The sequence below is a fragment of the Pangasianodon hypophthalmus genome, chromosome 15 (genome assembly GCF_027358585.1).
Source record: "Pangasianodon hypophthalmus isolate fPanHyp1 chromosome 15, fPanHyp1.pri, whole genome shotgun sequence".
NCBI lineage: Eukaryota > Metazoa > Chordata > Actinopteri > Siluriformes > Pangasiidae > Pangasianodon > Pangasianodon hypophthalmus.
In genome coordinates, this window is record NC_069724.1 from 9,349,818 (window position 1) to 9,362,895 (window position 13,078).

At 39.3% G+C, this 13,078-nt stretch overlaps 1 protein-coding gene across 2 annotated transcripts; it reads right to left on the reverse strand.

Annotated features, from left to right (window-relative positions):
• Positions 1-32: 32 nt before the first annotated feature.
• Positions 33-6,759, reverse strand: bud13 (BUD13 homolog). Of its 2 annotated transcripts, XM_053240429.1 has the most exons (12): positions 6,575-6,759; positions 6,316-6,415; positions 5,774-5,858; positions 5,519-5,561; positions 4,971-5,425; positions 4,632-4,885; positions 2,836-2,944; positions 2,588-2,726; positions 2,013-2,203; positions 1,078-1,159; positions 498-620; positions 33-417 (listed from the first exon to the last, which is right to left on the reverse strand). In XM_053240429.1, exons 1-11 carry the CDS (start codon positions 6,718-6,720, stop codon positions 527-529), a joined length of 1,698 nt encoding a protein of 565 aa, XP_053096404.1. In that variant the 5' UTR covers positions 6,721-6,759; the 3' UTR covers positions 33-417; positions 498-526. The 2 variants fall into 2 exon arrangements, with proteins under 2 accessions (XP_053096404.1, XP_034167417.2); XM_034311526.2 differs by having other exon boundaries at positions 33-620; positions 6,575-6,755.
• Between the last annotated feature and the right edge of the window lie 6,319 nt (positions 6,760-13,078).

Genomic DNA, 13,078 nt, shown 5'->3' on the forward strand with positions numbered 1-13,078 from the left:
ATCATTTCCTACCAATCATTTGACATAAGACGTTAAGAAATCACAACATTTAATAAACCTCACAAAGTAAACCAGATACACATATACAACTGCTGAAGTCTTTAAAACTCACAAAATGTACTGCATGTAGTTTGGTCGATCATCTTGGTTGATAACACTAATGACATTTTCATCAGAAGGTCCATTCAGACAACCTGGTCCATGCTGGTGAATTAGAGCAACATGCATGCACACACGCATGCACGCTCTCACACACACGCACACGCTCACACACACACACACGCTCACACACACACACACGCTCACACACACACACACGCTCACGCTCACACACACGCTCACACACACACACACGCTCACACACACGCTCACACACACACACGCTCACACACACACACGCTCACACACACACACGCTCACACACACACACACACGCTCACACACACACACACACGCTCACACACACACACACACGCTCACACACACACACACGCTCACACACACACACAGATGTCCTGATGTGTGTCTACATGTCCTCCACACTCCATTTGTATGCTTCCTCTTGCACAGCTTTCTTATCTGCCATTCTGGTGAAGCGCTTCTGCTCATACCCATTGGACCTAAACACCAGGAAATTAAACGTTTAAAGTATAAAAAAAAGAGCACCAGCCTTCTGTATTCTTGGATATGCCAGAACACTTAAAATGTTAAAATTTTTTCTCAAAATATGTACAATACATACATTAAATCATCTTATCAACTACATTATACCATAATGCTGTTGAATTCTAGAAGGTTGTTCATTTTCGATAACAGCAGAAAATTCAAATCACGGGTTTATATTAATCCATTCATCCTAATACATTATTATCTAATACGTTATAATACGTTATTATTAACAGTAACTAACAGTTCATGGATGATCCACAACATTAAATGTAACTACAAATGGATAAAAAGTACAGCAAGTAGTTCTTTAATAAATAGAAAATTCTAATATTTGGACCTTGCTGTGGTATAACAGGATTCCTGACATATTCCTGACATCATAAATTAAATTGTACAAAAAGATTGTACCTGTCTACTCCATCCCAGCGATATCCCGGCATGATGTTGAAGCGATTTGGGGGTGGAGGTGGACCCTTGTAACGAGGTCTCTCTTTAAAAAATAAATAAATAAATAAATGTATATGATTAGTAATGTATAAGGTGTTGAAATGCTGTCAAGTGTGACAAACATAAAATATTCTTAAATACCATGGTGAGTATAATACTAAGACTAAATGTTTTTTCTTTAAAAAGACTGAATTGAGACATTGGCTCCTGTTCAGCAATGAGGTGCTTACACAACAAAGAGAAGTTAGAGTTTCTTCATCAGCCCAGAGGTGGTCAGTACCAGTCGTGGAGGTCAGAGTCCAGAGAGTCCACATAATGTTGTAGTTGTTTAATTTTTAAAGCTGAAATAACAAGGGACGTGCCGATGCACTACCAAGTATGGCTTCTGACCCCCATATTGGCCTGACATGATGAACTAGTATCATAGCTGAGACATACAGATTCAATTATGTACACTGATCTTTCCTCTATGCAAGACAGAATTTCTTTTTCTGAGTATTTCTGATCTACCGGTATATACCATAAACACATGATCTTGCACTTAAACATAAGACACAAAGTAATTATGTCTTATGTACAGAAGTTTGCAGAGCATCGGCTTGGTTACTGCAGGATGTCAGTATGGGGACCCCCAGCACAAAAATACAAATTTTAAAACCAAATCAAAGTATAATAAGTGCAATCCTACATAAATGATTAGAAACAACTGTTGTGGCAAGCAGAAATCAACAGGTAGAAAAAAACGAAACCACGATAATTATAGCTAAACTGCCTAAAGTGCTTTCATGTGACATGCACATACACATAATAAATATATATATATATATATATATTAACTGAGGATTTATTACTGTCTGTTGGTTTTACTGCTCTGAATTACTCTAATCAGTCCTCACCTTTGACCCCTTTGGTTTTCGCATTCTTCTCCTTCTTCTTGCGCAGAAGAGCGGCCATTGGGTCTCCCTCTCTCTCCTGCTCTCTCAGCATCTTGTCCAAGTCTTCGTCATCAATGTGACGCGCCAGCGGCTTCTGAGCCTCTCTGAGTGCATCAGCCACGTTCTGCTGCTGCATCTGACTCTGCACCAGTCTGAGAGAGAGAGAGAGAGAGAGAGAGAGAGAGAAACAGAGAGAATTTAGAATGACACGATCTTCTATAACAGCAGCCTTGTTACATGGATATTTCGCATCATTAAATGTTACTATAAATGGACTAAACTTATGATATTATTATTCTTTATTAGATATTAAATAAATATCATAAACATTGGAAAATTGCTATGAGGAATAAAACACTTCAGTAGGTACTGTTATAGAAAAAGAATCAACTTTGCGGTAGTAATAGTAACTCCGCTTTGTGTCTGCATCACACCACCCCACTGTTGATTATTTTCCTACAACAGCAGTGTTTAAGAAATAAAATACTGACTTCTTGCACAGTACTTTGTTTAACCATAGACCATAAAAACCTCACCCTTTGCCCCACTGTGCATATTTCTCATCCTTCTCTGCCTTCTCCCCCGCTTTCCTGCTCTGCTCGGCACGCTCGGTCTCCAGGTCACGCTTCTTGCCTGTTTTATCTCTAAAAACAGTCTCTGCATGACGGGACTCCTCTGGGGGGAAATAAAGGTCAATGGTTAGGCAACAGTTAAGGTATTACACCTCATATAAGAACTACAGTACTTGCAATATAGTCCTTATACAAAGCTTCTAGCAAAAGACCTTCTAGTGGGCGGTTGTGTTTTTCCCTTCTGCGCATTTCCTCCTGCTCTTTCCGCAGGGTTTCAGAAGACACCAGACCAGCAGCTCCTCCAGATAACATTTGAGGTCCCTGCAAGCAGTCAGATTAAAGAATTAACAGAACATTACAGAAAGAATAAATGAAAACTCCATCCTGAAACATTAGATATGTTTATCTTGAAATATTTGTGATGTACTAAACAATTCTGGTGCTAATTTGTTGTATTTTTGTTACTATCTGTGAGATGTTAGCAGTTGTTTGTCAGGCTTGACTCACTGGCTTGACCATTGACTCACAAAAAATTCTTTAAGTTGAGATCTGTATCAATCAGTACACATGCGCTTTCATCATCACTCTCTCCATTTGTTCATCCAGCTTCAATCCACTGTATACAGTATGTGGACAACATGGTATCATTTACTCCCATTGCGCCGTTTTGAAGCTTTTTTTTTGGTCAAATTAAAAGTTGCCATCTTGAGTAAGTTTACACGGTAGGTAAACATTTGAGCTAGACAGTGAGTCTTGCGCTCACCTATATTGGTTGTGGACACGCCCCTCCTTAATGCTGAGCGTGTGCACAGTGACAGACGTTTAACAAGTGCAAAAACTTAAGACGACACATCAAATGACACTAGCTCAAAGTGGTAAGGGCATATTTATTATGTTAAATATGTTGCTAAATTGAATCGTTTATATAATTTGTGTAAATATATTCATTTTACCAGTTTTAGAGCTTTGAGCAAGCACTGACTGAGCTGCTATTTGCTAGCTAGCTAGCTGACACTGGCAAATCCATCATTTTAATGAAAGTAATGCAAGTATACAGTAAGTAGCTAATATAATGTACCAACTGAAAATATACTGCTAAATAGCAGTCAACATTTATAGTCAACACAACATTTTTATACTGTTTATATATTTTTACATTGTGTTTATATATATTTTTATATTTTTCCTTTCTCATCTGTACAGAAGTAAATTCCGGTTTATGTAAACTCTAGTTTTTATGTCACGGACAGTTGAAAAAAGCATTTCACTGCACGTCGTACTGTGTGTGGTTGTGTATGTGACCCATAAAATTTGAATTAGTTTTTGAGGAAAAAAAATGCTGCTTCCCATGATTTTCATCTGCAGTAAGTTATCTGTGCTCAAACAGTGACTGGCTAACCTAGCTACTTAAATGAACAGGATGTTCACATGATTTATTTCAAGATGATATGACTTGGGCAAGTTTAATATGCATATCAAGTTAATATTAATATTATCGAGGAAGCAAGGTAATTTTTCATCTTCCCTTCATTGTGTTTTCAGTTTGCTAATGTTATCTAGCTAATGAGCTAGTTTAAGCATCATACCTTAAAGAACTACAAAGAACTCCCTGAGAGTCAGTTATAAAAATTTACAGCAGATCAAGACACTGTAAATCTTTGGTACAAAGTTCACTGGGCTTTTGACTCGGTAAAAGCTTTGGGCGCATGTTGGAAAGTGTGTAAGCGGCAAGACTGGCATTTCTAGCCCACCCCAAATCTGTCAATCATCTCATCAACAACACTCTCTTAATTATCATCAAATAACTCATATAAAACAGATTTATCATAAGGAAAAATATATGTATTGTAAACTTTTATGTAAGTTTGACTTATGTTCCATTCCCTAACATGGGAATGGGTGGGGCTAAAAATCACATTTAAACCCTTATTATGACATCCACCCATGTGTAGTCATTCCTGTAATCACATAGACAGCACTCATTAATTCTGAGCATCTTCATGCTTACCGTCTGTGCAGCAGGAGCACGAGCTCTTCGAGGAGGAGAGAGATCTGAGTCTGATCCACGCTTATCCTGTGGCCTCTTCCTGGGAGGGGACAGGTCAGAATCAGAGCCCCTGCCACCCTGCACTCTTTTCCTGGGGGGAGACAGATCAGAGTCGGAGTCCCGTCTGGCGTTAGGGCGTCTTCGTGGTGGGGACAGGTCTAAGTCTGGCACACGTCCAGCTGAAGACGATTTGGACTTTTCTCTCTGTGGAGAATCTGTGAAATAGACACAACATATTCTATATGTTTATTAAGCACCAAACGTGAGGATGAGGTATGAGGATGAGAAATCTTTGTGTACCTTTATGATGGTGTTTTTGTGTTTTTCGTGGAGGAGAGGGCGATGAGGAGTCATGCCGTCTGTGTTTGGTGTCTGCTCTGTGTCTGGGAGGTGAAAGATCTGGAGAATCGTGGCGAGACTTCCTCTTGGGTGAGAGATCAGGAGCATCGTGGCGAGACTTCCTCTTGGGTGAGAGATCAGGGGAGTCGTGGCGAGACTTCCTCTTGGGTGAGAGATCAGGGGAGTCGTGGCGAGACTTCCTCTTGGGTGAGAGATCAGGAGAGTCGTGGCGTCCTCTCCGTACTGGAGAACTATCAGGAGAATCGTGGCGAGACTTTCTTTTGGGTGAGAGATCAGGAGAATCGTGGCAAGACTTTCTCTTGGGCGAGAAATCAGGGGAGTCGTGGCGTCCTCTCCGTACTGGAGAACTATCAGGAGAATCATGTCGAGTTCGTCTACTCCCCTTGATATCTGAGCTTTAATAAGTGTGAGATACAGAACATTCAAAAATTTACATTCGTTGCTGACAGTCTAATGAAAGATATTTAGAGAAAATTAATCCTAACTACCTTGTTACTGAATGCGGGACTTCTTGGGATTCATCATTTGTGTCTGCAACACGGAAAATAAGTGACAAAATGCACATTAATAATGGTAAGGACACAGCTTATGTAGAAGTAAGGAATAAAACACTTAGGAAACATATAATATAACATATAATAATATAACACTTGTTATAGGAAAATAATCAATGCTGGCATGGTGTGATTTGGTGATGAGGTGCGAAGTTTGATTGAGAATTCAACCGTGCTTTAATGTCTCACCTCCCAGAACTTTCCACTTGTTACTAGTTCTAAAGACTTCAAGTTGCTTGACTTCGTCTGGACGCTCGTCTATTATTTCTGCAATCTGAAGTAACAAACAACAATTAAAATAAATGCAACTCAAACACAAATTAATTTAACATAGACGTTAAACTCAGTGTTCCTAACAGTTTTATTTGGCTTAGTTCTATAAGGTGCTGCCATGTAATTAGGAAAACCTAAGAAAGGGCACACAAAGGGCGAACAGACCAGGAATCCTTTTTATTCTAAAACACAAAGCTCTATTCCACTACACTCTTATTTAATCCATAAGATCTCTCTCATCAAGTGATTTCAGGTCATGCTCCCAGCACCTACTGTCTATGACCTGGATCTGGGAAGCACCATGTGTATCTATTTTTTTCTTTGAGTTTTGAACCTGGTAGATAGGGATGGGTGTAAGTGCATTATCCCAATCAATCAATCAATCAATCAATCAATAAATAAAGTCAAGAACAGATCCACTAGTAGCAGACCAGCCTTCATATCTACAGGGTAGTTACCACAGGCGCCTCCTCTTCCTCATCTTCATCCTTGTTCTCCTTCTCTTCCCTGTTCACAGCCAGTTCCCTCCAGTCAATGTCATCATCAACAATTTTCATCCTGCAAAGTTTAATACTCTATCAATCCATTTTAAAACTAATTTTTGTTTAGGTCCGCCACCTACACCTACTGAACACCACTGTTATTGTAAATATTCACATGCTAGGCTAACTTTCTACCTGCTACAGCCAGCGATATAGATTGTTTCATTTTATTTACCCTTTCCCGGCGAGTTTAGGGCGTTTTTTCTTAACTTTCTTGTCTTTTGACTTCTTGCCATCTTCATCGTTTGATAAATAGCGCTTTAAGTATTCCGCTTTTGAAATACTAGTACTTGCGCCTATTGCGCTCTTGGAGGCAGCCATTTTGTTTATGGCCTACGTCACTAAACGGATAACGCAGAGGGCCAAAAAGTAGAGCGCAATTTCGCAAATGGAATTGTGTGATCAACCCAAAGCTAAAAGCACCACTTTTGTACGTCGAAATTCTGGCTGACTGATAAACTAACAAACTAATAGTTCACTGTCTTGAGTAATGTATCTTTTGAAATTAATGGAGTATTAGGAATATGTACTGACAGAACTTGTAACGCCTTGTTGCATTACTACACAATGGGAAACATCATATTTCTCTAACTATCAGTTACTTTATTTGTCTACCAACAAAATCATGGTCAAAAACTATTCATTCTTTCCATAACATAGGTGCAAGAAGATATGAAAAGTATATATCCTATATATACACTGTTTTAGCAGCTGATAGCAATTGGTGCCACTGACTTTCATGATGGTATAAGATACTGCAGCAGAACAGCACTCTTAAGTCTCCTGCATTGACCAGATACACTCGCACCACAGAGAGTACATCTCCTACTGCCTGGAGAGCACCGATCTAAAGGTATGGCACTAACGCATGCCCTCTCCCAGCAAACCTGATCTCTGCCTCCTCCTGACCGCTGTGGGGAACACCCGGATCAGTGCGGGGCAGGAAAGGTATGAGAAAAAAACCTGTGTGAGCCATGCAGAGCCTGCCACTGCCACTGCCAGCAGTGTGAACCAGACACCAGCACAAGATGTTACAGACCCTCTCAGTAATGAGATATAGGCACAGCAGCGTTCTAAAAAGAGACAAATGTCCACAGTGAGACCTCTAGCACACCTCTAGCACTTATAGTACATCTGCAGAAGCAGTGATCAAATTTCCAAATGTTTCAAATTTTATTTATTTATTTATTTAGATCAATTTTCTTTTCTTCATTTAAAGAAAAAAACTAATATATCACGAATATATCACCGCAATATCTTGCTGTTCATTCATTTATCTATTCAAGATGGTGCTGAATATGGCCGCTGTGCTGCGAGCTCCAACCAGTTTACTATTATTTTTATTTTTACCTGCTTAGAGTACATCAATAATTTAGAGTACAGTATGTGCAATATCTCCCACTTTGTCACTTTTGACTGCTTACAGTGTTTACAGTGTTTACAGTTTATGATTATTTTTACCTGCTTAGAGTACATTAATAATTTAGGGTACTATATGTGTAATGTCATCCACTATGTCACTTTTGACTGCTTACAGTGTTTACAATGTTTAAAGTTTATTATTTTTACCTGCTTAGAGTACATTAATAATTTAGGGTATGTGTAATATGTCTCACTATGTCACTTTCTGACTGCTTAAAGTGTTTACAGTGTTTACAGTGTTTACAGTTTATTATTATTTTCACATGCTTAAAGCACATTAATAACCTTGCACGGTCATTTGTCTGTGTTCAGTGTTTTTGCACTGTGTCTGGGTCGGAGTGTACAACTGTAGCACAAGAATTTCCCTGTATATAGATGCTTAAATGTGCACTCTTTATGCACATGACAATAAACTTGAAACTGAAACTTGAAACTTGATTTAGCTTTCTTCATCTGATGATTGGGAGACCTCTCATATGAGCTGAACCTTGTAACTAACTGCCAATCACTGAAATCTCTTTTGTAGACCTGATTTTGGAAAAATCTTTTGTTGCTCTTACTTATGAGGAAACACTGAGAATTAAACAGGAGGCCAGACCAACACGTAAATCAGAACACACCAATATATATACTTTAATAACAGACACCTGTGCTTCCACTATTTTAAAAATCGGCAGCCACCATTGTTATTTACTAATCACACGTGTACCTGCCAGACAAAGGCAAGGTAAGGAAGTAAAAAATTTACTTCCCAAAACATGTTTTTTGCTGATATTTTCTGTGCAGAAATTTTTCGTGTCACTGCACACACACAAAGAGGACAATATTAAGAATGTATACAGTAAATGATACCACTGTAGCATTGCAAAGAAAACATTTACCATGTTATAACTGACCTCATGCTAAAATTTTACACATGCTACCTTACTTTACTTTTTTCTTTTTCTACTTGGTCCTTTTGTAAAGTTTACTAAAGGTCCACATTTTTTTAGTCTATGTATTGGATAGTAATATATTGTATGTTTGTTTTGTGTTAGGGAAGCAGTGTCGTATCCACCTGCTGACCTTCAGCAAACACATGCATCACTATTGCTGAACTATGCAAACAGCGTATGGTGAGTACGTTACTGGTGCAGTCAACCATACTGTTTTTCATAAAAATGCAAACAAGAGCCAACCCTACACAAACATGAGCTGTAGAAACAAAAGTGAAAATGATAGTCAGGGCCATGCAAACCTCTATTTTTCATACACACAAAGACACTCACAAAAAGACTCCTTTCATGCAGTTATCTAATCAGCCAATCATCATCCTGGCATCATCACTGTATCATGGTTATAAACTTATCAAAACCAAATTGGAAGCATTTATGTAGTAGACACAGTCAGGTAAAAGACTCTTCTGTCCATCCTAATGAGTCTTGGAATTCATGGCACAGAATGGCAGTGGTTTGCTTCTTACCCTGAGGCATACAGTATAAGGTAACATAGACGAGATCCTTATCTGTTCCACCATGATACATTCAGCATACTTTCCCATCTGTAGATTCTGACCTGCTATCAATACAAGGCATTCTTAGAGCAAAATAATTTTCAACGAACATTATGGGAATGACTGGGAGAGTAGCTACGGTCATATGGGTGATGACTCGGAGGCATAATCCCAAAGCCAAAGCTAACATCCACGGAAGCACCACTCCTCTCTGCTTCATGTGTCCAACAGGTTTGTTCTCCTCAGGGAAGCACCTGCCGAGAAACCTGAAAGAGCTCTGGTTGAAGGAGACTCTATCTTAAGGCATGTGAAATTAGCTAAGCCTTTAGGGGCACCAGCAGCACTAGTTAGGTGTATACCGGGAGCCAGAGCGCAAGTAATCTTAGGGTCTTAGGCAAGTATTGGTTTTCAAAGATAGTTATTCATGTAGGAGCTAATGATATACACCTTTGTCAGTCAGAGATTACTAAGAGTAACATTGTAGAAGTGTGTAAATTGGTGAAGGCAATGTCTGATGCAGTAATATGCTCTGGCCCCATCCCAATGTGGTGTGGTGATGTAGCTTACAGGAGGTTATGGTCGCTGAACTGCTGGATGTCCAGGTGGTGCTCCAAAAACAACGTGGGCTTCATAGATAATTGGAGCATTTTCGAGGGCAAGGCTGGCCTGTTCGGGCGGGACGGTATCCATCCCACTCGGAAAGGTGCTGCTCTCTTTTCCTGCAGCACAGCACGTAGTCTCAGAACAGGCCTAGTTAATTGGTGACAATCCAGAGCCAAGGCCAGGCAAGCAGACAAGCAGGCTAAACCGACCGAGTCATCACTTAGGTTCCAAAATATTATGACTGTGTCTGTTCCCCGAGCCAAACAAAAATGTAGAAATACTGAGAAAGTTTGTTTTAGTAACCTAATTAACATAAAATTAGATCATACTGAATGCACAGCCAGCACCTCTGATCTGAAGCTAGGACTGTTAAATATTAGATCTCTTACGTCTAAAGCGCTTATTGTTAATGAAGCTATTACTGATCAGGAGTTTAATGTACTGTGTTTAACAGAAATGTGGATTAAACCAAATGAGTATGTAGCATGAAATGAAGCTAGTCTTACTGGATACAGTTATATACATCAGCCCCGTCTAACCGGCAGAGGAGGAGGTGTCACGTTTATAATGATAATCTAGGCATCACACAAAAACCTAGTCATAAATTCAATGCGTTTGAAGTTCTTTATACTAACCTAACAAATGTAGCCACAAAAAATTAAGTCTACCCAGTCGATTCTGCTAATTATTATTTATAGATCCCCAGGGCCATATTCTGAATTCCTTTGTGAAGTTGCGGATTTCATCTCTAACCTGGTTGTTTCTTTAGAGAAAGCATTAACTGTTGAGACTTGAATATTCATTTTGATAACCTGGAAGCCCCTCTGAGACCCTCCGTATCCATTCTAGATTCAGTAGGGGTCAATCAGAATGTAATAGGGCCCAGTAATACTAACATTCGGATTAAATATAGAAAATTTAGTCACATTTCCACAGTCTAAAGCTATCTCAGATCATTATCTCATCTCATTTCAAATGTGTCTTAATCATGATATATGCACCTTGCTACGCTACCGTGTCAAACGTACATTCATGTCAGCTACTGCACAGAGTTTTATCCGTAATCTCCCAGAGTTATCAACTATGAATGGATCGCCGTCTAATCTCAAAGAACTTGATAAGACAAGTGAATGCTTAGAGTCAATCTGTGCCATCATAGCACAGAGACAGTGCTGGTTAAAGTGGTAAATGTCCTACTACTGGCCTCTGATCAGGGTTGTGTCTCCTTGCTTGTGTTGCTTGACCTTAGTGCAGCTTTTGATACCACTGATGACATATTTGCTTAGTCAAGCCTTTGGTAAATAGCTTGTTCTTAGGTAAAGGAGCAGATCCAGAGAGTTCACGGGCACAGAGTGTTTTGGTGAACTGGGATGTTGGGATGCTGTCGCCTTTCCACTCTCACGCGTTCACTCAGGTTTGTTGACAGTGGAGTGGCTGGCCACTTTATGGCTCATCCTCATGTCTTTGTTACCTTCTGGCTCCCTTAGTTATGCTGTTATAGCTAGTATGACCAGAGTGCCTGCTTGCACTCTGCACACAATGTCCACTGTCAGTAACCATTACGTGACAGTGAGCATGCCTTATAATCTCTGTTTCTCTCTCTCTCTCTCTCTCTCTCTCTCTCTCTCCCACACACACACTTTCTGTCGAGCTACACATGCTACTCCTAAGATGTCGGTGATCCTGACCCTTTCTCCTCTCTGGACCTGCCTGATCCATCCTGATCCTCTACATCTGGTTGGAGTTCTCATCACTTGGAAACCACTCGCTGCTGCTGAGGAAAGCATGAGGACGGCATTGGATTGCAGTTGATACGAACAGTTTTGCTATGATGGCTTAGGCCTACAATTGCTATGATAGCTTTAGGACTGCAATTGCCACGAACAGTTTTGCACTAAAGTGCAACAGTTGATACAGTTGATAACTTCAACAAAATAGACTTTGTGTTAAAACTATAATGAATTTCCTTGTTACACAATTGCACTTTTTGTCCATGTAGTACACAGTTATAGAAGGGATTTGTTTATAATTGCACTGGTGTCACTCAGATGAGGATGGGTTCCCTTTTGAGTCTGGTTCCTCTCAAGGTTTCTTCCTCATATCATCTCAGGGAGTTTTTCCTTGCTGCCATCACCTCTGGCTTGCTCATTAGGGATAAAAATTTATTCAGAATTTATCCTGAATTTATATATTTCTTAAAAATGATCCATAAGACATCCAGGAGATCATACACCAAGCCAGTGACCAGCTCCAGTCCATCCACCTGGGGTTGGCTTCTCTTGTGGAAAATCTTCTCAGTCCAAAATGAAAGAAAAATAACTTTTCAAAGTCAAAGGGTTTTGCATGCCAAAAATCAGACTTTATTGAAAACCAACAAAGCCGAGATGTCTGCAGATCATCTGATTTATACAGTTACTCACGCTTTTATTCAATTCTAAAACAATGATCTCATTAGGTGGAGTTTTCTCATTTTTTCTTTTAATCACGCCCCTGACCACTTACCACAATTACTTCATTATCCCTCTAACTTCTCTTTAATTGTGGTGCAAGCTCAGTCAGGTTTTTTTTTTGTAACATTCTTCATAAACTTAACTATACACAAAGAAACCACAAACATCAAACCAGTGAAAAAGATATAAACTCGTATCTTTGTACTATGAAAGGTACAGAGGGTATGTACACGCTTGAGAAATGAGAGCGAGCCTGGACTGAAAAGATACAATTTATGAAGGAGGAATGTGTGCTTAGGGATTTTCTACAAGCTAGAGTCACATCAGTTTGTCTTAGTTTTCTTGATTCACAAACGTGTATATTCTCTTATATTCTGTAAGATTATTTTCTAATTGATTAGAACAGTCCAACGTAATCATATGCTTAAATACTGATTTAACATAAAAATGCGTTTCAAAGTCATTCTTAGGCCTTTGATTTTGATTTAAATTTCTTATCACTGATTATTTTAACTTTTGACTGGACCTGATGGAGTACATAATAATCATACTTGAATCATACTCTGGTCAAGAAAACTCTTCTATACTTCTTTCACTGATCCTTTCCTGGCACCTCCCCTAAGTGCTAACCTTATTATCTCATTACCATTTCATATCCATACTTCATCAGTGATGTTTAAATACCAACATGTAAATACCAGCACATAGCGAA